At 39.9% G+C, this 24,171-nt stretch overlaps 3 protein-coding genes across 3 annotated transcripts in view; 2 read left to right on the top strand and 1 right to left on the bottom strand.

The window, feature by feature from the left end:
- Window positions 1-11,536: 11,536 nt before the first annotated feature.
- Window positions 11,537-24,171, top strand: part of LOC121373695 (multiple epidermal growth factor-like domains protein 10) — a 51,218-nt gene continuing 38,583 nt past the window's right edge. The window contains exons 1-2 of the mRNA XM_041500423.1: window positions 11,537-11,744; window positions 21,588-21,725. Of these exons, the coding sequence (XP_041356357.1) occupies window positions 21,605-21,725 (121 nt within the window). The 5' untranslated portion in view covers window positions 11,537-11,744; window positions 21,588-21,604. The remainder of the gene's footprint in view (window positions 11,745-21,587; window positions 21,726-24,171) is intronic.
- On the top strand, window positions 14,714-16,761 carry LOC121373514 (putative nuclease HARBI1). Its single transcript, XM_041500186.1, has 2 exons — window positions 14,714-15,081; window positions 15,434-16,761. The coding sequence occupies exons 1-2, from the start codon at window positions 14,714-14,716 to the stop codon at window positions 15,741-15,743; spliced, it is 678 nt and encodes a 225-aa protein (XP_041356120.1). The 3' UTR covers window positions 15,744-16,761.
- Window positions 16,901-20,032, bottom strand: LOC121373513. Its single transcript, XM_041500185.1, has 3 exons — window positions 19,544-20,032; window positions 17,623-17,758; window positions 16,901-17,105 (listed from the first exon to the last, which is right to left on the bottom strand). Exons 1-3 carry the CDS (start codon window positions 19,824-19,826, stop codon window positions 16,901-16,903), a joined length of 624 nt encoding a protein of 207 aa, XP_041356119.1. The 5' UTR covers window positions 19,827-20,032.

Below are 24,171 nucleotides of genomic sequence, written 5' to 3'. Positions count from 1 at the left end.
GCATCGTTAAATGAAACATTTCCTTCCTTCCTTTATTTTTGTAAAAATATACCGGGTATGTGAATAACCTTACTGTATGTTTCCTGTCCGTGCTAGGAATAGTTGTAGGAAAATGAGACACTTAAGAATTTAATAGGCTGTATTTTAGAGTACCTTAACCACCAACAGTACAAGATCATCCACTTAGGGTACTTTTTCCTTAGACCGGCCTTGGTGGCGTCGTGGTAGGCCATCGGTCTACAGGATGGTAGATACTGGGTTCGGATCCCAGTCGAGGCATGGGATTTTTAATCCAGATACCGACTCCAAACCCTGAGCGAGTGCTCCGCAAGGCTCAATGGGTAGGTGTAAACCACTTGCACCGACCAGTGATCCATAACTGGTTCAACAAAGACCATGGTTTGTGCTATCCTGCCTGTGGGAAGCACACATAAAAGATCCCTTGCTGCTAATCGGAAAGAGTAGCCCATGTAGTGGCGACAGCGGGTTTCCTCTCAAAATTTGTGAACTTGCTCTGGGCTGGAGCCGGTACGGGGTTGCGAACCATGTACCTACCAGCCTGTAGTCCGATGGCTTAACCACTGTGCCATGGAGGCCAGTTACACACACTCACACAGACACGTATGTATGTGTGTGTGTGTGTGTGTGTGTGTGTGTGTGTGTATGTATGTATGTATGTATATGTATATTCAAGGTAAATGAACTTTCAGTGGTACTTTATTCAAATCTATTTAATACAAATCATATTTATAAAAATAAAGAAACAGAAATCTACTCTGATCACTTAGATAATTGATTAATTTTGTGTCTACAAAAGTAGATTTTTACTTTGAGGAAATACACATTAGCCAAGAAGTGTGTAATTTGTTAACTGCATCAGTTGATGACTTCATGTGTACTTGGTAGTGAGATAATATATTTATAATCCAACCTACTGAAATCTTAAATTTATCATTTTCCAAAAACCTACCGTAACTAATGTTGTGTTGTTATTATTTTTATTTAGGACTATTGTTATTACAAACAATTATAATTAAAAGTAGTGGACAACATTTTTCTAATCGTTTTGACCTGTTTCTTGCCGTCAGTTCGTGTTGACATCCCCATCTAGTTGCTGCAGTAGAGAAGTTCGCCTCAACTGGATAGCAAATGGATCTCAACAAGCTCATAGATGGCTTCTTATTTGAGGTACTACAAACTGGCTTCATTAGAGAAGTTTTTGCATTTACCATAGTTTGACATCCAATAGCCGATGTATTTTTCGTGCTGGGGTGTCGTTAAACATTCATTCATTCATTCGAAAAGCTGTGACCCAGCCGGTCCGAAATCTATGCCACAGTTTAAGGACCACACATATTGAGAGGAAACCCGCTGTCGCCACTTCATAGGCTACTCTTTTCGATTAGCAGCAAGGGATCTTTTTTATATGTACCATCCCACAGACAGGGTAGTACATACCACGGCCTTTGATATACCAGTCGTGGTGCACTGGCTGGAACGAGAAATAGCCCAATGAGCCCACCGACGGGGATCGATCTCAGACCGACCGCGCATCGAGCGGACGCTTTATCACTAGGCTATGTGCCGCCCCTAAGTTCTTTCTGATGATGATGATGCTAACTAGTTTAACGTGCCCATATACCACTAGGGTTTCGAACACGCCCATCCCAAGTCCGACCTCCGATAAGATCGGTGGCCTGACTCGGGATGGGGGGGGGGGGGGGGGGGGAGTGTGTGAAAATGGGCAGAATTTAGAAAATAGCAATTAGTAAAAAAGTTAATAGAATAAAAAAAGAAAAGAAAAAAGGTTACAAGCCAAAAATAAAAAGAATTGACTGCTCAGCCGAATATTTATATAATTTGGAGCATTTTAGAAGGACAGTCCAAAATTAAATAAGAGAAAGAAGAGAGGATCGGACTATTTAATAATATTTTTAAAAAGAAGTAATTTCGACATAAAATTTTGAACGCAGATCTAAAAGTTTAAAGTCTGATCGATATGTCCACGCGAGTGGCCTCGTTAAGGCCGTTTGGGTGCACAGCTTAAAGGGACGAGATGGGTTGCATCCCGTCAAGAAAACCCCTAGATTGACAGTCGATAGACGTTGAAGGTGTAGTGCTGTGCTGAAATACAGATCTTGAGAAGCCGGATCCGTCTGAACGAGAGAGAGTATCAGACTAGGGTATAGTCCAGTCGTCATGGTTTGGTATAGTGGTGCGGACGGGCCCGACTCCGGAGGATACGAGATGGTATCACTATAAAGCAAGGTAAAGTCTAGAAAAAGAGTAGTACAGGCTCGGACATGTAGAGACTAAACGCGAACAACCGTGGCGTTCTGCAGAATGGCCGTCATACGAGTCACGAAAAAACCCAAGTCGACAGTCAGACGGAGAAATGACGTGGAGGCAAGGAATCTCGCTAAAAAAGAATCCAACCTGGTGGTGCAGGCTGTCGAAACGAGAAGCGTTCCAGCGTTCAATCAGTTCCAACGGCCGCATACATCCCAGTACAAAACGTCATTTCGCTGACAAAAACAACGAAATGAAGGACCCCCAAGTCGAGCACACGAAAGCACCTGCAGTGTGCACAATGCGAAACCAACACGTCTTACCGCGTGGAGCTCCAGACTGGGAATCTTTCTTTCTGAAGTGAAGTGAATGTTTTTAAGTGGTGCATAGTCAACAGAAGTTCGTGATGCAGGCAACATCCAGTAAACTGGTTTCTGTGTCACAGTGCTGCTTTCCCTTAACCTCACACTGGCTTCAGTATAAAACAACTTTGGATGCCACATGAAAACCATCTTCATAAATAAAGGCTAATATTCGTTCCTCGTATTCAGCCTTGATACATGTCGTCAAGAAATCGTGCCAGAAAATGCTTAAATTTCATTGGATGCGATGAGATCTGATTGCAACGAATTGCAACGCTCCTTATAGATTCCCTTGTTATTGTAAACAAAGATGGCAGCGTCAGCGTCCGGCGGTTAATTTTTGATATTGCTTTCAAGATTGTCACATGTTACCGATGCTGTGATTGGTCAGCGATGTCATCGTGTTAGGGACATAATCGGTGTTACAAATTTTCTTCCAATAGAGGGCGCTAGTAGTGGATATCAGTAATCTTGACTACATGTATCAAGGCTGAATACGAGGAACGAATATTAGCCTTGATTTATGAAGATGCATGAAAACATGATTCGCGAAGCCCTGCTTTACAATTACAATGGGCACAAAGAACTTTACCAGCTTTATCGAAAATAATCCACGAATAAAGCGATGTGTCACTAAGCCGTTGTGAATGCGTTACTCTTGCACGTAGGGGCGAGCCATAGCCCAGTGGTACAGCGCTCGCTTGATGCGCTGTCGGTTTGGGATCGATCCCAGTCAGTGGGCCCATTGCGCTATTTCTCGCTCCAGTCAGTGCACCACGACTGGTACATCAACGGTCGTGGTATGTGCTATCATGTCTATGGGATGGTGCATATAAAAGATCCCATGCTGCTAATCGAAAAGAGTAGCCCATGACGTGGCGACAGCGGGTTTCCTCTCTCAATATCTCTGTGGTACTTAACCATATGTCTGACGCCATATAACCGTAAATAAAATGTGTTGAGTGCGTCGTTAAATAAAACATTTCATTCCTTCGTTCCACTCTTGCACGTATCACATGGACTGAATCGCAGATGTAAACACGAACATCCCTCACCCAACAAAACACAAAACGGTCATATCCATCCAAACTTTTATAATTCTGGAAGTCCTTCAGCGTATAAAAAAGGCTTGGCCGAAGAATCGGGTAATTTACCAGATCTGGATACGTAAATGACGGATACAACTGGGGGTCCTGATGCCATTTTCCACCGGCGATTGTGTACGGATCCTGCTTCTCAATATTGTATATAATCCAGGGTTGTTTTCTTTGTTTACATATCTGCTCTTTACCGTCTCATCCAGTGTATCAAAATAATTCTGCATGTTATCAAAATGATGCAGTGTTTACTAACAGTAAAAAAAAATATTTAAAAGGAGTTAAGTTGTAAATCTAGCTGCGAAGCCCGTATTTCACAACGAGCGTGTGAGAGAGTATTTTTAACATGCCCATATACCACTAAGGTTTCAGGCATGTCTGTCGCGGGCCAAGTCTGAATAGCCAGTGGCTTGGTCCAGGACAGAATACAAATAGTCGGGCAGAATAAGGGTTATACCTTGAACTAGGGTACATACGATGTTTTATGATGGTTTTAAGTGATTTAGGGTCTCCTGATTCAGAAACTGCATGATAACACTTTGTCATCATTGAGCAAATTTTGTGACGGTCATTTTAAAAGCACCACCCCAGGCTGAAAAAATACTGGGTTTTTTTCTGTTAGGCCCATTGCGTTATGCTATAATGTTTTATTTGTACACGATTATTAGAAGACCCATACCTATTTGGATACCTTTTACAAATACTAAAGAAAAATAAAACAAAACAAACAACAACAACACTATAGCAACATTTCAAGGGCGTTTGCCGACGGCCATTTTGGTTTTCAAAATGGCCGCCATTTAAACATTTCTTTTTACAATATTACTGCACCCAGGCAAATAAAACAATTGTTTTAAGTTATATACAGGTAGGTGGGCATGCTTTCACTACATAAGCAAGACTATTTCTAATCTGTATTGTTCAATATGAAAATGGTAACAGTTTGGGTGGAGGATTTTCACAGGAGAAAGTTAAAAATAACAGATTTAAAAATAAAAATCCCAATTTAATCTAATTTACACCTTGCAAGGAACATGATATTTTGGCATAGTTTTTAAAATTAAATATTGATTTTATTTTAACTAATGTCTATAATATACTTTAAAAAGTATTGCCATGCATTTATGCCAGAGTAATAGTCTATACTTATATTAAAGGGATTGGACTATCCTCAGTTTGTAGCCGTTTCAAAACGTTTTCGACAAATAAATTATTAATGCATTATTAAAATTAAAATTATCTCGATAATCCATGTATTTCTGGACATTATAATGTTTTGTATCTCAATATCTATTTTTGCCTAAAATCATTTCAAAGGTAAACATAATTTTTTACAACGGCCAAACGAAATTAAAAAAAAATTGCAACCAAAGGTCATTCCAAATGTATTTATTCATATAATGTTTTATATAAAACAATTTAAGGTAAAATAGTGTTTAAAAGCACCTGAAAAAGCAGGATGTGTGTTTATTTGTTGGGGCAGGCTGCACGGATCTGGATACCAACGTTTATTTATATTTGCATTACTGCCAAACAGAGTACAAGTAATATTGTGGTTAAAATTATGGAAATACATGGTGGACACATTTCAGGCTAGCTCATTCTGCCCGAATACCCCTATTGTTTTTGCCTGAATTTGATGGGTTTTCTCCAGCACAAGGTGGGCAATTAAATACGGTACAGATTAAATAACTTTGTTAACAATAGGGACGTTTTCCTCTAAATAATCTGATATTTTAAAAATACTTATGGTTCCTTGCTTGAAATATCGTTCAGTGCACATCCCTGAGCTGATTCAGAGGTACTTTCATTTAAGGAAGCTGTATAAAGGTTTTAAGCGTATGGCTCTATACATTCGCAACTTTCGTAACCTCTTTTGGAATCTGTGAAGAAATACTGTTATCGTCTTTTATATGCTAATGGAAGATTCGTAATCATCATGTTACATACACTCTGTCAATCTTCATACTGGTTATGTGGATTACTGGAACCAATTTTCGTGAAAAAAAGTTTGGTTTAAATGGTGAAGTCTCTTTAAAATAACCACTCAATTTGAATTGACTGCCTCCTACTTTGAGACATATTTTACGGTGAAATGTGATATTCATGTATGAAACCGGCCTCGGTGGCGTCGTAGTTAGACCATCGGTCTACAGGCTGGTAGGTACTGGGTTCGGATCCCTGTCGAGGCATGGGATTTTTAATCCAGATACCGACTCCAAACCCTGAGTGAATGCACCAACTAGTGATCCATAACTGGTTCAACAAAGGCCATGGTTTGTGCAGTCCTGCCTGTGGGAAGCGCAAATAAAAGATCCCTTGCTGCTAATCGGAAAGAGTAGCCCATGTAGTGGCGACAGCGGGTTTCCCCTCAAAATATGTGTGGTCCGTAACCATATTTCTGACGCCATATAACCGTAAATAAAATGTGTTGAGTGCGTCGTTAAATAAAACATTTCTTTCTTTCATGTATGAATGACATTACTGTCATTTTCATCATGCATAGTTTGAGGCTTGTTGCACGTCCTATGCCATATATTTGCAGACAATGCTGCAAGTTTACTCTGCTGTTTAACATGAGCAGTTATCCCTCATTGAATGAATGAATGAATGAATGTTTAACGACACCCCAGCACGAACAATACATCAGCTATTGGGTGTCAAACTGTGGTAATGCAAACAAATAAGGTGATGATCAACATCAATATAAAAATTCAAGATTTAAATAAAAACAGTGTAAAGAACTGTGCAAAAATACAAATATCACAGATAGATACTGACTTTTACTCAGAATTTCAATTTGTGCTGTATTGGCCATTCTCAAAGAGAATGTTACACCCCTGCACCACGGTGAGGTTACAGCACGTGCAGGGGCAGTTATTCCTGAAGCAAGCATTTGTAGCAGTGCATGCACGTGTCATTACTTCCGTAAGCTCTGGTGGACCACTGCATACACGCCAGTACAATGACTGGGTATGTTGTTTATAATTTCGGATATATTCACATTCAGTTCTGGTGATCGGCAGCTTTTCACAGCATGCCTTGTGTCACGGGGATTCTATAATACCCGTAACTGAATAAAACACGATTGTCCAAATATCTCTCCTAACTGTATATCTATTAGATCTCTCTGTAACAGGCGGTATATACCCGCTTTGGCTCGTCTCTAGGTATGATCAGAGATACGATCTTATATAAAGTATATATTATTATAGCACGTTTAGTTCACTAGAAAACACAACAAAAACACAATACACTTTGGAATCTGTATTAACCTACGCTGACAAATGTACAGCCGCAGTAGTTAATTAATAACAACAATAATAATAACCCAGAACTGGTCAATTAATTAGTTAATCTCTAGGTGTCTAGTTTACACAATATGCTAATCACTTCACCGTGACACAACACCCACACGTGTGATAATTGAGAAACGCTTCTAGGGGAACTTAATTAATAAAGGAATTACAACACTATTCCTAACTGGTTAATTTTTAATTAACCCTTAACTACTCATTCAGTAACCTTGTAACACAGAATTAATACTGGTATGTATCACAATAAAGACAATAACCTACAGTTTACCTAGGTCTTCTAGGATGACTGGCTAAGCTTTATATTACCAAATACTCGTATAATGTTAGAACAAAAAGTCTACGATTTACTTCGTCAGATGACCGAAGACACTGTCTAAAGAATATTGGTATAATACAGTATTAAAATATTTAAAGTCACATCAATCACATCAAGGTTATACAACAGAGCACATATAATATTTACCAAAGTCCTGTCTGAACTAATATAGATCGTTCAGTGGACGGACAGCGATCCCCTGGAGCCTTCCTATCGTTTCTCCTCGATATCTAAAAAAAACTCGCTATTTATTATAAAACAGAATATCGCCTGGGGGTACAAGGCGGTCCTCCCCCTATCAAGTGATATATCCCCAACTCCCAGAGACGCATTTTTCTCTTTGATCGCCAGACTTACTGACGCCTTGGTCGCCAAAATCACGGTCGCCGAAACCGCACTCGCAGAGGTATTACGTAACTACTGGCCACATGGCCTCCACACCTGCTCTGGGTGTGTATCAGACGACCGTCGCGCAAAGGTATTACGTAACAAGTTGCCCATCTGGGCTTAAGTGCAATTTGGAACTGCACACGGCCTCTAAAACAATTCATATCGCCTCAGGCGAAAACAAAATTAAGAGCATGTACCGTCACACCTTGTAAATTTGCTAGCTTAATGTGCTCAGCCAGAGCAGGATAAGTAGGAGACTGACCTTTGATTCTACTACTTGGGAAGAGGATATATTTCAAGTGTTTCATACAAATGTTACATTGTTTCGTTTTGTATAGCAAACTACCAAATCGTTGTTGTTCATGTATACCGCGATGTACCTTCAGACCAACGCTGTGTTTCAACAGTACTGATACAGCCCTTAATAAATAGGCAGCTGTCTGTGTTACATCATGTGATGTCATATACTGCAAGTACCTGGACAGATTGGTCTCCTAAGTGTTGTTCGATGTTTTCAGCTGTGGCAGTAATGTTAATCACTTGACCGTAGGCTTTTGTTTTGTAAATTTGAACAAAATATTGCCACTTCCAGCAGAAGAATACCAGCAATGCAAATATATTAGTATCGTCAGACACCACTTTCTGTGTGTGTTTTTTTTGTCTTGGTGACAAATCTCTCCAGTTCCTTGCAATGCATGCTGTTATAGGATGTGACACCATCACCTACTACATATATATCAGTAATGTTGAAGCATGATGTTGGTCTGGAGGTACTGGGAGAACAAGACGTAAACTTTCATGACCTGATCACAGCTGAACAGCGGGTTGCTATACAAGACGAAACTTCGCCTCTTCCAATTGCTAATGACGTCATTGTCTATTTGATCCCGGAAAAAGAATGTAATTAACCAATCACAATACCGAACACACTCCAGTCAGTTTACAATAGCAATACAAATGACCCCGCCCTCTACCAACCCTGGTTCTCTCTTGCATCTGCCATTGTAGGCGGTCCCTCCTCCAACACACCCCAAACCCATTCCCTGTCCTGGACGGAGGAGCCGGCTTGGGCCGGCCCCTGCATCCATGGCAGGCATGCGCTACAACAGCTTGCTGTGAATGTGAACGTTAAACCCTATGACTTGCCCTGACCTGATCAGGATCTGAAAAAAAAGAAGAAAGAAATGTTTTATTTAACGACGCACTCAACACATTTTATTTACGGTTATATGGCGTTAGACATATGGTTAAGGACCACACAGATTTTGAGAGGAAACCCGCTGTCGCCACTTCATGGGCTACTCTTTCCGATTAGCAGCAAGGGATCTTTTATTTGCGCTTCCCACAGGCAGGATAGCACAAACCATGGCCTTTGTTGAACCAGTTATGGATCACTGGTCGGTGCAAGTGGTTTACACCTACCCATTGAGCCTTGCGGAGCACTCACTCGGGATTTGGAGTCTGTATCTGGATTAAAAATCCCATGCTACGACTGGGATCCGAACCCAGTACCTACCAGCCTGTAGACCGATAGCCTAACCACGACGCCACCGAGGCCGGTAGGATGTGAAACAACTACTTGCGATCGAATGTGCGAAGCGCACACAATTTTAGGGGATTTCGAACAACCACAGTCATGTACCAAACTGTTGTTATTTAAAGACAGTACTAGAGCATTGATTTATTAATCATAGGCTATTGGACGTCAAACATTTGGTAATTTTGACATATAGTCTCAGAGACGAAACCCGCTACATTTTTCCATAGATAGCAAGGGATCTTTTATATGCACCGTCCTACAGACAGGATAGCACATACCACGGCCTTTGATGTACCAATCGTGGTGCACTGGCTGGAATGAGAAATAGCCCAATGAGACCACCGACGGGAATCGATCCTACACCGACCGCACATCAAGCGAGCGCTTTACCACTGGGCTACATGTCTCTGGATAGCCATTGACTTGCTCCGTTACAGAAAAAATTAAAGGGACAATTTTGAAATTTACATCCAAAACCTAAATAGTGGCCTTTAAAATTTTGATGCGCATCTCTAATTAATATAATTAATTTAAAAAAAATTCTACTCATTAAATTTGATCGCTAGATTAGATCGGGCGGTCAAAAAGAAATTAGATAGATAGATAACTAGTTTATCGTGTTCATATACCACTAGGGTTTCGAACACGCCCATCGGTGGCCTGACTGGGATGGAGGGGTTGAAAATGGATCGAATTTTGAAAATAGCAATGTGTGTGTGTTGACGTAGGCGGAATTTGGAATACGAAGTTAGTAGTTAGGTCAAAGACCGAAAGGAAAATGAGCTACAAAAATTTAAGTCCAAACAATAAAATTAGAGTGCTCGACCGAAAAGGTTTTAAGGTGATTTGAGCAATTTAGACGGGCTGCCAAAATAAACTTCGTCGGACTGTTAAATTTAAAAAAAAAAACCCCATAAAATGTTGAACTGCGGCCGAAATGTTTTAAGTCCAACTAAGCCCCAAAAAGGAGGTGCCTGTCCCGGAAATGGTCATTGGCGAAGTTAGAGGCTTAGGTCTCACTACACAGATCACTTCCGGGTGACAGTTCATTGATCACGGTCCACTATAGTTCCTAATTGGGACACATGTTATGGGTCACATATTCACTTCTAGCAAATGGTGAAGAATTAAAACAATATGTATGCCTTCTGGCTGTATTTTGCCCATGTTATTTTGTAATATTGTGCATCGACCTTTTGGGACATGGGTATATAGCGCAAGTGACAGCCGGAGTGAATCGGTTAATGAACCACCTATTCGGACCGGTACTACAGCCAGATGCGGTCATATAGCAAAAAACTGAGACGGAAATGTTCTCAATTTTGGAGTGAAAATAAATGCTTATATAATGTATGTTTGCAATGGTGTATGTTGTTAGTGCCAACGAGAACCCGTTCTATGGGCAATCTTCGCTTGAAGTTGGGCAGTTTAACATGGGTTTCAATGGCAGATGACATCTGTGTAGTGAGACCTTAGTCCGGGGTGGGCGTGCCTGAACCTCTGTGGATATGGGCACGTAAATAGAGTTCCCATTCCCATTGCCTGTCCTAAAAGAGGGTGCGCAGCGGAACTCATGGCGAGTTGATAGGATGATCGGCTCGGAACCTCGGGAAGAAGTGCGGCAGGTCGATGTAACACTCTCCCCGAAATAGTGCTGAGTATTCTTCCGGAAGTATCAGCTTGATAATCCGATGGATGATTGGATTATCCATGTCTGCCCTTCAGCAAGCGTTGCCGGTACATACCGTTCCGCTCCGCAGTCAGGTAGAAGGTTCGACTTCCCTCGACATACTGGAACTGGTACCGCCCTTGACCAGATGGTGTTGGTCTCCAGCTCTTTGGGACGAAGGGGCCTGGTAGTTGAGAGGTCGCAGTGAACTCCCCCTTCACACACTCGCGGTACCGTCCAGGAAGCTTGTTACGGGCGATCTGCCAAGTCGTGGGCTGTGTGTCCTGGACCGGCACCTTCCTCTTCTTGGCTCCATAGCAGCTGTCGCAACAACTTGTGGAGGTGCCGGTGGACTGGTTGGTGTGGACATCACTCTTCCGGTCTCCATCGGCGAGGTTCTGCAGGGGGAGGGACCATCACTGCCGGTTTAGCCGACAGCTTTAGCCGCCCTCTCCCCCCCCACCCCACCCCCCTTTTCGGTCCTGGCGTCTGCTGCTTCCGAGTAGTGGGGGTAGTCATGACGTATGTCGTAGTGACGTCATAACCCACGTTTTAAAATCTTGTCAGTCGCAATCAAGAGCAATCAGCCAATCAAAATGTTTCTTGCGCTTTATTGCATGATGTTTGTATTATCGTAATATTCAGCTCTTGTAGAAATGTAGTTCTTACTGGACGGCACATAGAAATCAAATAGCAACGGCACAAGTCAATAAAATTACTTGCTTCTTTATTGTTGGATTTGAACCACTGGCTGTAACGATAAGGTAAATATTTTATAAGTTATAGTTGTTACTCCACATAGATTGTCAGTGGCGGATCCAGAAAATCCATTTGGGGGTGGGGGGGGGGGGGTGGGGAGGGCAATGACATGAGGCGGAATGTCAAGGGAACGTTGGGGGAGGTTTGGAGAGGGATCGTAAAAAGAAAAGAAAATTAATATAGCTATACAGTACAGGTAGTATGCGTACCGGGATTAATATGTTTTACATTTCAGGTGTTTCAAGTGCAGGTAGGATGTGTACCAGCATTGATATGTTTTACATTAATATGTTTTACATTGTTATGTTTTACATTACAGGTGTTTCAAGTGCAGGTAGTATGTGCACCAGCATTGATATGTTTTACATTTCAGGTGTTTCAAGTGCAGATAGTGTGTGTATCAGCAATGATATGTTTTACATTTCAGGTAGTATGTGTACGAGCATTGATATGTTTTACATTTCAGGTGTTTCAAGTACAGGTAGTATGTGTATCAGCATTGATATGTTTTACATTGCAGGTGTTTCAAGTGCAGGTAGTATGTGTACCAGCATTGGTATGTTTTACATTTCAGGTGTTTCAAGTACATGTAGTATGTGTACCAGCATTGATATGTTTTACATTTCAGGTAGTATGTGTAACAGTATTGATATGTTTTACATTTCAGGTGTTTCAAGTACAGGTAGTATGTGTACCAGCATTGGTATGTTTTACATTTCAGGTGTTTCAAGTACATGTAGTGTGTGTACCAGCATTGATATGTTTTACATTTCAGGTAGTATGTGTAACAGCATTGATATGTTTTACATTTCAGATGTTTCAAGTGCAGGTAGTGTGTACCAGCATTGATATATTTTACATTTCAGGTGTTTCAAGAGCATGTAGTATGTGTACCATCATTGATATGTTTTACATTTCAAGTGTTTCAAGTGCATGTAGTATGTGCACCAGCATTGATATGTTTTACATTTCAGGTAGTATGTGTACCAGCATTGATATGTTTTACATTTCAGGTAGTATGTGTACCAGCATTGATATGCTTTACATTTCAGATGTTTCAAGTGCAGGTAGTATGTGTACCAACACTGATATGTTTTACATTTCAGGTGTTTCAAGTTCAGGTAGTGTGTACCAGCATTGATATATTTTACATTTCAGGTGTTTCAAGTGCTGGTAGTATGTGCACCGGCATTGATATGTTTCACATTTCAGGTAGTATGTGTACCAGCATTGATATGTTTCACATTTCAGGTAGTATGTGTACCAGCATTAATATGTTTTACATTTCAGGTGTTTCACGTTCAGGTAGTATGTGTACCAGCATTGCTATGTTTTACATTTTAGGTGTTTCAAGTGCAGGTAGTATGTGTACCAGCATTGATATGTTTTACATTTCAGGTGTTTCAAGTGCAGATAGTATGTGTACCATCATTCATATGCTTTACATTTCAGGTAGTATGTGTACCAGCATTGATATGTTTTACATTTCAGGTATTTCAAGTACAGGTAGTATTGCACCAGCATTGGTATGTTTTACATTTCAGGTGTTTCAAGTGCAGGTAGAGTGTACCATCATTGATATATTTTACATTTCAGGTGTTTCAAGTGCTGGTAGTATGTGCACCAGCATTGATATGTTTTACATGTCAGGTAATATGTGTACCAGCATTAATATGTTTTACATTTCAGGTGTTTTACATTTCAGGTAGTATGTGTACCAGAATTGATATGTTTTACATTTCAGGTGTTTCACATTCAGGTAGTATGTGTACCAGCATTGATATGTTTTACAGTTCAGGTCTTTCAAGTGCAGGTAGTATGTGTACCATCATTGATATGTTTTACATTTCAGGTAGTATCTGTATCAGCATTGATATGTTTTACATTACAGGTGTTTCACAGGTGTATCAACACTGATATGTTTTACATTTCAGGTCTTTCAAGTGCAGGTAGTATGTGTACCAGCATTGATATGTTTTACATTTCAGGTGTTTCAAGTGCAGGTAGTATGTGTACCAGGATTGATACGTTTTACATTTCAGGTGTTTCAAGTACAGGTAGTATGTGTACCAGCATTGATATGTTTTACATTTCAGGTGTTTCAAGTGCAGGTAGTATGTGTACCAGCATTGATATGTTTTACATTTCAGGTGTTTCAAGTGCAGGTGGTATGGGTACCAGCATGAAATTTATTCTATGCACCCTGGTCGTCTGTGGATCCGTGGCAGTTCTAGGACAATTGCCCGGTAACACCTTTTTTTTTGGACAGACATTTACATTTTACAAATCGTATTATATCCATTATCATTAAGAATAAAAATAGCAGGTGAAAATTAAATTATAGGCGGCCATTAATCAGACCAGGGCCGATATTTATAAAGATTCTCAAGTGCTTAAGAATTCTTAAATATAAGAAAATTCTTAGAATGCCTGAGAAATACTCTTTAAGTTTAAGAATTTTTAAATAATTCTCAGAATGCCTAAGAATTTATCTTAAATGTCAGAATTGCTCTCAGATTATTCTCAAAGTTAAAAAAAACTTAAGAGACATATAGAGGACTCCTAACATTGGTTAAGAATTCTTATCTCAAACAAAATGGCTGCCGCTGCTGCATTTGGGGGACGCCGCCAGCGAATATTTAGGGACAGAAAGGACTTTTTTGCAATTTATACCGACGAAGAACTTCTAAAACGTTTTCGTTTAGATCAAGGTGGTATTTTGTTTGTTACGGACTTGGTCAGGGACGCCGTATCACCATCTACCTGCCGAAACAAGGCCATCTCGGCAGAATTAAAAATTGTCTGTACGTTACGGTATCTGGCAACAGGTAAAATGCAATTATGTAATGGCGATGACTTTGGACTTTCCCAGCCAAGCATCAGTAAGGTTATTACGGAAACGTTAAACGCCTTAACGACGCCAGTTATAATTCGACGTTTTATAACCTTTCCTCTCAACCATCATGAGGTGCGAATGAATGAAGCCGTATTTTTGCAAATTGCTGGATTTCCTGGCGTTGTCGGGGTTATCGACGGTACTCACGTCCGTATCCAGGCTCCACACAAAGACGAGCCTGAGTTTGTCAATAGGAAGCACTTCCACAGCCTGAATGTACAAGTAATTTTTGATGCCGAGTACAAGCTGATGGACGTGGTAGCCAAGTGGCCCGGGTCAACTCACGACGCACGGATTCTGCATGAGAGTGGCATAAAGCAAATGTTTGACCGGCGTCTCGTTCCCGGAGGATGTCATCTGCTAGGCGACAGCGGGTACCCATGTAAAACATGGCTCCTGACACCCTTCCTGAGACCTCAACCTGGCGACCAGTCACGCTATAACAGGTATCACAATTACATCCCCTTTACAACTATGTAGGATTGTTGAATGTTTCACACTACTATTCATTTCCATTTCGTTCTTATTAAGTGAATTTAAATATAACTACATGGAAACTACAGTTTACAAACATCACAAGATTGTTAGTAAATGTATTTGCTATACGAGGAATTAAATTACATTACAAAGAAAAATCATACACAGGTGGTCCACAAAATGCATCTGACACATTTTATTCACTTGGCAGAAATCATTGCATACAAAATCAACCTTTGCTTATATATTTTACTTTTAAAAAGATGCTCAATAAATTATACTGAACGAGTAATTAAATGTATTAATGTCATGCATTTGTAGGGCACACAAAAGAACCAGAAGTGTGGTGGAACGAGGAATTGGCCAGATGAAGAGGCGATTCCATGTTCTCCATGGAGAAATCCGCTTAACACCTGCCAAGACTTGCAAAGTAATTCTCGCATGCTCGGTTCTACATAACATTTGTAAAGCCCGTAACATCCAGATGCCACCAGATGAAGCTGGTGATTACCCTGACGATGATGAAGAGGAGAGAGACGAAGAAACGGAAGCCGCAGGAGCACCCAATCCACAAGGACATGGCCTGCGACATCGTCTTCAGTTCACCAACATTCACTTCCATGGTACTTAATCAGAGTAAAATAATATGATATATATATATGTTTTTTAATATGACGGCCACTTGTGGGGCCGGCCAAAATTGGACGTCATATCCAGGTCCGAATAAATGTCAACAAAAATTTACAATTTTATTGTTATGCTAGAAATCTTTAATAAAAACTAAACAAATACACTGTACATCCAAATTTACGCTTACCCTCTGTACTAGCGTTAACGCGATCGGCTTACGAATTTTAGGTGCCATTTTTAGAAACAAATGTCAGAAATAAACAGCAACAGTATTTAATAATAATAACCTCAAGAGCTGACACGTTGTTTTCGGTAACAAGACTCAACAACTGCTTTTAATGATTACCTTCGATTACATCTCAAGGTGAAAACACCTGTTAATTGTCGAATACGAGCATGCGCCACTAACTACACTGGTCTACTAATTGCCGCCAGTTACCCGTCTTCAGCACTTGTCACAAGATTAAAGGATTTTTTTTCTTATCAAAGCTAACCTGGAACAATTCATGGAACACCGAACAACACCAAACATCTAACATGTTAATTTCTATATTAAAGAAGCAACCACAAAAGTGGCCGGCATGAGACTAAATGATACTGCAATGTATTCATCATATTGTGTTTACAGTTATGACCTTTGACATGACGTGACCTGACACAACAGATCACTAATGCTTAATAAACAGCCAATCAAATAAATACATAACGGTTGCTACATATTGTAATCCTATAGCACCGCTCATGTTGTTATGTTCGTGGGTGGGTTTTTTTTAAAGTGAACATGATCGCTGATATTCCGGCTGAGAACCGGCTTTCAATTCAACATTTATCACGGTAACTGCTGCATCCATTTCTTTACAATGCATTTTTATGGCCGCGACAACAGGTTCATTTTCGCCTTTTAGTTCGAAAATTGTGACCGGTAGCCGCGTTGAGCAGGTGGTTGACATACAAAGTTAAAACACATAGTAAAATACGTTGGGGAACCTCAACATGGCTGTCATAGACAGGTGGCCGCCATACAGTAAACTGAAACATTGAATTGTTTAGCTTATATGCAGATTTTTCTAACGCCTGGCAAAACTGTACCCGTCCATACATTTAAAGAGAATCATTGTTTTCGTGATAATTTATAATATGTTTCTATTCTTCACTTTTTTAATTTTTTTTAATTTTCAACATTAAATATTGTTTCTGCAACTCTAGAACATCTATTTTCAATTGTCTATATCTTCTTTTCGTTATCCTATCGTCTGCATCATCGTCTATCCCACAGGGAACTGATTCCAAGATGACGGTTGCTGGTGGGTGGTTCATGGTGGAAGAGGTGGAGGGTGTGACGGTTGAACTCTGAGGCACCACACTGAAACAGATGCATACATATGTTTGACAAAGTTCGTTTACAAGGAGAGAGGTTACCCCTGGCAATGTACGGTATTGTTCATTTGATAGTCCCAGAGGGTTAAACCATAACATATCTGCTCTGCAGGGCAAGTTAACATTTGTTTACTTTTTTTGTACATGCATGTTTGTTACTTACTTTTAATGTTATCAAAGCGTGTTACTAGTAATTTATTTTAAATACATATGCTGGGTAGGCGTTTCCATAGGCTTGTATCATTTTCATGCGATTATAGTTATCATCTTATTTGTTTTCATTACTTCTTTTGCAATTTCATTATAAACATAACAATTTATTTAATTTTTGTTCAAAGGTTTTATTATATTGGGAGGGGGTGGGGGCGGGGGTATGGTTAGGCTCTGGGAACGCTGTATTGATTTGGGATGATGTGGTTAGTGTAGTGCTATTCTCTGAAAATAATGTATTTAGTGAAATAAAGAAATAAACAAGTTCATTATTATTGTTATTGCTATTGTACCTTGTGCCTAAATCAATGACCTGAATCAATGACGAATCAAGGCCACCGTCAACCCCACTTATGGAAACATTGGAATGCCCCAAAACATCGTAAACTGCTTCAGCAATACCACTCAGGTTCATCACGGGACCGCCTCCTGCAACAACAATAAAAAAGCAGAACAAATATTACTATAGAAATGAATTTTTAAAATACAATAATTCCACGTATAGTATTTGACCATACAATTGCCCATTTTTACAAGATTTGCTTTTGTACATAAAAATTAGTCTATGTGTAAGAAAATATGAAGAAAAAAATGGAATTCCCCCTAAGGGACAGCAGCTTTGAACGAACCTATTTTAATGAACAAATATATCTAATATTTTACAAATACCCTTTCATTTCCAGAGGGCCCCCCCCCCACCCCACCACTACATCCATGCATGTCTTTGGGCCATCAATGTCCAGTGGCGGATCCATGATTTTCTATAGGGGGGGGGGTGCGCAGATGTGCCGTAGATGCGATTTCCTGCAATCTTGACAGTAAAATATAACGTAAAAAATAAAAGGTCTGCAGCGAATAAGGGGGGGGGGGCGTGCGGACCGTGCCCCCCACCCGGATCCGCCATTGATGTCTTCTACTGCCTGCATTATAAAAAAATCTGATCATGGTACGAAATTACTAGGGCACGAAATAAGTAGGGTACGAATTCATATCAGGTACAAAATGAACCTGGTACGAAATGTTTCCATGTGGTGTTGTTACATTTGATTGTCAGTAAATCACCAATATCTGTTTTACAAAATGAGACGATCCTGTGAGTTCATTCTTGTGACCACCACAGGGGGGATTTGACACTTCAAGTGATGACCGAATTGTTGGACCATGTACCCTGAAAGTCTTAAACAAGAACGTTGTTCTTTTTCCCGCCATCTTTCACTTTTCATACGGAATCGACTGACATGCTTTCGCTGTTTTTGTAGTTGTTGAAATGTGATGGGGGGGGGGGGGGGGGGGGAAATTTTAACCATATTCAAGGAATGTACGTGTTGCTACTGCCTCTGGATGTTTCCTAATTATTGTAAGTATCCTACTGTAAATAAATATTATTGTCTTAAAATTTGAATATACATGTACATGTCATAATACTATTTACAAATTAGCTTCATGCAATGATATTTATTTAAAATATTTTAATACAATATTTAAAATATTTCTTAAATAATTATAATGACACACAGTAGCCAATGTTAATTCTTGTGCTGGGTTGATTTACAGTCATCCATTCCCCCGAAATGACAGAACCGGCGTTAGCTATTTTTAACTCCATCTGCCATTATGACATAGTCTATGATTTAAGATGTCATAGATTTAAGCTCCGCCTACTGCCTACAGAACCGAATCGATTAAATTTACATTAAATTAATATAAAAAGTATAACATGAATTGAACACAAAATGTGTATTTTGTACATTCAAATGTTAGTATTAGTAAACATTTATATATTACATTTAAAAAGAAACATTTTATTTGGGCAATGAATAAGTATTTCATGTTATAAAAGTACCGGAGGTTCATTATTCGTGCCACAAATGGAAATGGCTTTTTGCTAAGCAATCCAATTTTAAAAATTACTGAACAATCCTTAACTTTTTTCGTATGGCCTACATTGGTCATTTCCTTGTTTTTGTAATGGGCTCGTAAGGGGCACGGAAAGACAACTCCCTAAGTTGTGTCACGGGGACTTTTCTCGAACTTTTAAAAAATATTTCTACATTTTATGCAATTTGGTGTTTTGTTTCTGGAGTGTGTAAATCAAAGAGAAATGGCTACTTTGTGAGTTTACTAAATCGTTCTTATTTATTTTGTTATTTTGAGTAGGAATCGTGCTTAGGGGCACGAAAATTAGGCACACCACTGTCTACCGAAATAACTTACCTGTGCCTTGCATGTGTGTCTTTTGCGTAGAAATTTCTTTTCGTGATCTACACTGGACGTTATACCACCGTTTCTCACAGTCTTCCGATGTTCGTAGCACGGAAGGGAATGCGGCGTTTATTTCTTCGGTGACTGCCAACCATGCTTCCTTCTTCTTCTTGCTTGTCACGCCTGCTCCAAATTTACCTCTTATTATGTCTTTCCTTTCGTCCACCAAACGAACTAAGCTTAACGTTTCGTCTTCGGTCCAGTTAGGTTTCCGTTTGGGTTTGCTGGACTCCATTACGATGACACTGACAGATGCACGTCTGCTTGTTTTGACACGTGGCGCTAAATATAGACGGGCTTTCCCCTAACTACGAAGGGAATTCCATCTGAGAATTTTCTCAAAGTCAAATTTAAGACTTAACTAAAAGTTGTCTCAGAAAATGTTTAAAAGTAAATTTAAGAATATTTTTTCCACTCAGAGTACTTTTAAGGTGTTAAGAATTTTTTGAGAATATTCTGAAAAAAATCTGAAAATCTTTATAAATACAGCCCCAGGCCTGGTGCCTATAACACCTTTAGAGTCTAGACTCAAGACTAACAGAGTCTGAGACAGTAACGTCATGGCAACGTCATACAAATTGTATGCGTATGATGTCATTAGAAATTAGATTCTGGGCCCATATTTTAGAAGCCATCTTAGCGTACGCATCCCCCACCCCCACCCCCCACCCCCATAGTCTGCCGAGGTCCATCCGTAGATGTGTAAAAAAAAAAAAAAAATAGTCCGACGATGTGACAAATTTACTTTTCAGAATGCAGGAAAATGCTTTTCCTGCATTCTAGATTTAAAAAGATTTCGGGGGGCATGCCCCCGGACCCCTCTAGCAACTCCGGCCCTTTGGACCGTCGATTACGCCCCCCCCCCCCCCATATAAATTTCTGCGTACGGGCCTGGATATAGCTCGCCAGTTTTGTAAACTCGAAATATTTTGCCGTCAAAACTTTAAAACAGTGTATTGCAACCGCGGGCCCCCGACGGTGAACAATGGGTGTTTACAAGCGCGGGCCCCGACGGTGAACAATGAGTGTTTACAAGCGCGGGGCCCCGACGGTGAACAATGAGTGTTTACAAGCGCGGGGCCCCGACGGTGAACAATGAGTCTTTACAAGCGCGGGCCCCGACGGTGAACAATGAGTGTTTACAAGCGCGGGGCCCCGACGGTGAACAATGAGTGTTTACAAGCGCGGGCCCCGACGGTGAACAATGAGTGTTTACAAGCGCGGGCCCCCGACGGTGAACAATGGGTGTTTACAAGCGCGGGCCCCGACGGTGAACAATGAGTGTTTACAAGCGCGGGCCCCGACGGTGAACAATGAGTGTTTACAAGCGCGGGCCCCCGACGGTGAACAATGAGTGTTTACAAGCGCGGGCCCCCGACGGTGAACAATGGGTGTTTACAAGCGCGGGGCCCCGACGGTGAACAATGAGTCTTTACAAGCGCGGGCCCCGACGGTGAACAATGAGTGTTTACAAGCGCGGGGCCCCGACGGTGAACAATGAGTGTTTAATTAATGTTTATGTGGATCGAGTAGGCTACACAAGGGTACTGGTTAGGGTCCTTCCCAGAACATTTAAATACCATCTTCTTACTATTACAGTTTTATTCTACGACTCGTCAACTAACTAAATATTTTACAATCTTACAGGTGCAGACCCTAGTTTCAACCCGTAACAAGGGACGCTAAGATTGCTTAAGTTACAAACCTGTAACACATTTGGATAAAGTTACAAAAGAGTAAAACAAGTTTGTGACGTTCCATAGTTTGACACCCAGTAGCCGATGTATTTTTCGTGCTGGGGTGTCGTTAATAATATGTCGAGGAATCTTAGCTAATCTCGTTTTATTTTGCGAAAGAACATATCACTCGACCGCTACGCGGTCTCGTGGTATATATTCTTGCGCAAAATAAACTCGTGCAATAAATAGGAAGCGAAAACAACGTATGTGAAGTTATGTATATTTATTATTATTATTATTATTATTATTATTCACAGAAAGGTGTGACAATCATATGTATGGAGAGAATTGTCAATACGATTGTCGTTGTAAGGACCAAGCGGAATTGTGTAACAAGGTTACCGGAGCCTGTGTATCTGGTTGTCCAGAAGGTTATACTGCGGTCAATTGTACAGGTAAGACTATTTATTTTAAAGTGACACAATATAATTTTACCAAATTTCCGCGTTTATACGATTTCCTCACTTCTGATTGGCCGACGTCGAAAAACCCCTCAATGTTAACCTTCGATAAAGCAGGAGCGTAGGCTGGTGTGTGTGTGTGTGTGTGTGTGTGTGTGTGTGTGTGTGTGTGTGTGTGTGTGTGTGTGTGTTTATAAATATGGAGTTTCGGGTGGTGCAAAAACAAAATAGATAAAGGTCTACTTGGTTCATACTTGAACCCCCCCCCCCCCCCCCCCCCCCCCCGAGGTACAGATCACGCTACGCCCATGTGTGTCCATTCGCTTGCGCATACATTTTATAAAAGGGTGGGGACTAAACTCTGGCTAGTGAAATTTATGAGGGTTAAGACACGCTTCACCGCAAAAGTATTGAAAAAAGACAACATTTGCTTGATCAAGGGGAGGGTTCGACTGTCGTAAACCCACCCTCTGCACAAACTCCTGTCTTTGTTATTATATAAAATCTGTTTGTCATTTTTTAAAATGAATGTATCATTTTTTTAAATGAATTTATCGATGTACAACTGTCACATTGCATTTAAGAATTAAACGTTATATTTTTGACGTTCATGCGATGATAAACACCAAAACCGTTTTACACACTGTATGAATGGTGTAGCGCGTTAGCCCGTCAAAATATAACGTTCAATTTTTATAATTCCAAATGCATTAATATTGCCATTATACAGAACTATATTAAAAAACCCAATCGAACTCTATTCCACAATGATTTACAACTGTATCAATACACAAATAAGGGAATTCCCTTAGAAAGTTACATTCGGTTTTTTTCGTCAAATCTCCGATTCATTATAATGATTTAGGTTTTATAAATTTTAATTAAAGGTTAATTAGTAAAAAGTGAATGTGAACACTGACTTTTAAGCGATAAAGTGTTTTAAGTGTTATTGTGTGTGGATTTCAGAGGACGTTTGTGATTGTGTGATATTATTCTCGGAAAGAACAGGTCGCGTAATTGTCAACGAAGGAGTATGTGTTTTCGCGCGTGTACGTTGTCGATTTGGTGTTTTTGTAAAATGTGACAGAGCTGCGCTTAAGTATTTTTACTGGTAGAATGATGTATATACATGTTAAAAAAGGTCTCAGGTTAGCACAGTTTGCCAGAATATTTCCTTCACATTTTCCCCCGAATTTGAGGATTTACTCCTGTACTAGACGTGTCCCAATACAAAATATTAATTAGAATATAAGTCAAATACAAGAAGTGCATGACTTGTACATTTAGTAGTATGGTGAGAAAAATGATAATAATAAAAATAATAATAATAATAATAATAATAATAATAATGTAGATGATTATAACAGTCATATTACAACAAAGGCCAAGTCAACAAAAAAATTGTTTCCTGCTACATGCCCCTCCCCCCCACCCCTCCAAAATAAATAAAATAAATAAATAAATAAATAAAATAAAATAAATATATATAATACGAAAAAAATAGGGTACTGTATTTGATGAATAATATTCCAGATTATTATTTTAAAAGATGTTTCTTTGTGTTACAATACATATTCTAAGCAGAACGATTAATTATTTTCTAGACTAAAAAGGTCCAAATTTTGTTATCTCGCCTTCATGTAAAATTCTTTAATCTCATTGGTTGTTTGCCGTTGGACAAATCCCTTATACCCCTGTGGGCGGAGCCACATTCTCTTATACCCCGTCTGTAATTTCAACAGTTTCCAGTCACCCCAGTTAATGCTAAAGCAATGATTAGATTATAAATAACATTGATAATCAATCAAGTATACATAATTAATTTTATTTTTACTATAAAATACATTATTTCAATACTTTTAAAAGCTGCAATGTTGAACTCGGCCACCCAATTACGGTCGTGGTGTTATTGTATTAATGCGCGATTAGCAACAGTCGTCTGCTACCAATGTAAACAGAACATGGCTGTCAAACAATTTGCAACGCACTCTGCCGTTGAAATTGAAGCATGCAGACAATTTCGTATTATAAACATTTGAAGTTAAAAACTCGTTTATCGATGGAAGTATTTTTCGTCACTGGCAAGTGGTTTCGTTCGCGTCCGCGTGGTACGGCTCCGTTAATAAATTGTTAACAATTATTGTCTGGCGTTATACCGGCCTCGGTGGCGCAGTGGTTAAGCCATCGAACTACAGGCTGGTAGGTACAGGGTTCGCAGCCCGGTACCGGCTCCAACCCAGAGTGAGTTCTTAAGGGCTTAATGGGTAGGTGTAAGGCCACTACACCCTCTTCTCTCTCACTAACTACTAACGAACTAACAACTAACCCACTGTCCTTGACAGACATACCAGATAGCTGAGGTGTGTGCCCAAAATAGGCTGCTTGAACCTTAGTTGGATATAAGCATGGAAATAGGTTGAAATGAAAATCTGGCGTTATT

Source organism: Gigantopelta aegis, chromosome 5, assembly GCF_016097555.1.
Source record: "Gigantopelta aegis isolate Gae_Host chromosome 5, Gae_host_genome, whole genome shotgun sequence".
NCBI classification, from domain to species: Eukaryota; Metazoa; Mollusca; class Gastropoda; order Neomphalida; family Peltospiridae; genus Gigantopelta; species Gigantopelta aegis.
Note: the sequence above shows the minus strand (reverse complement) of the source record. Positions and strands in the feature narration are given on the sequence as shown.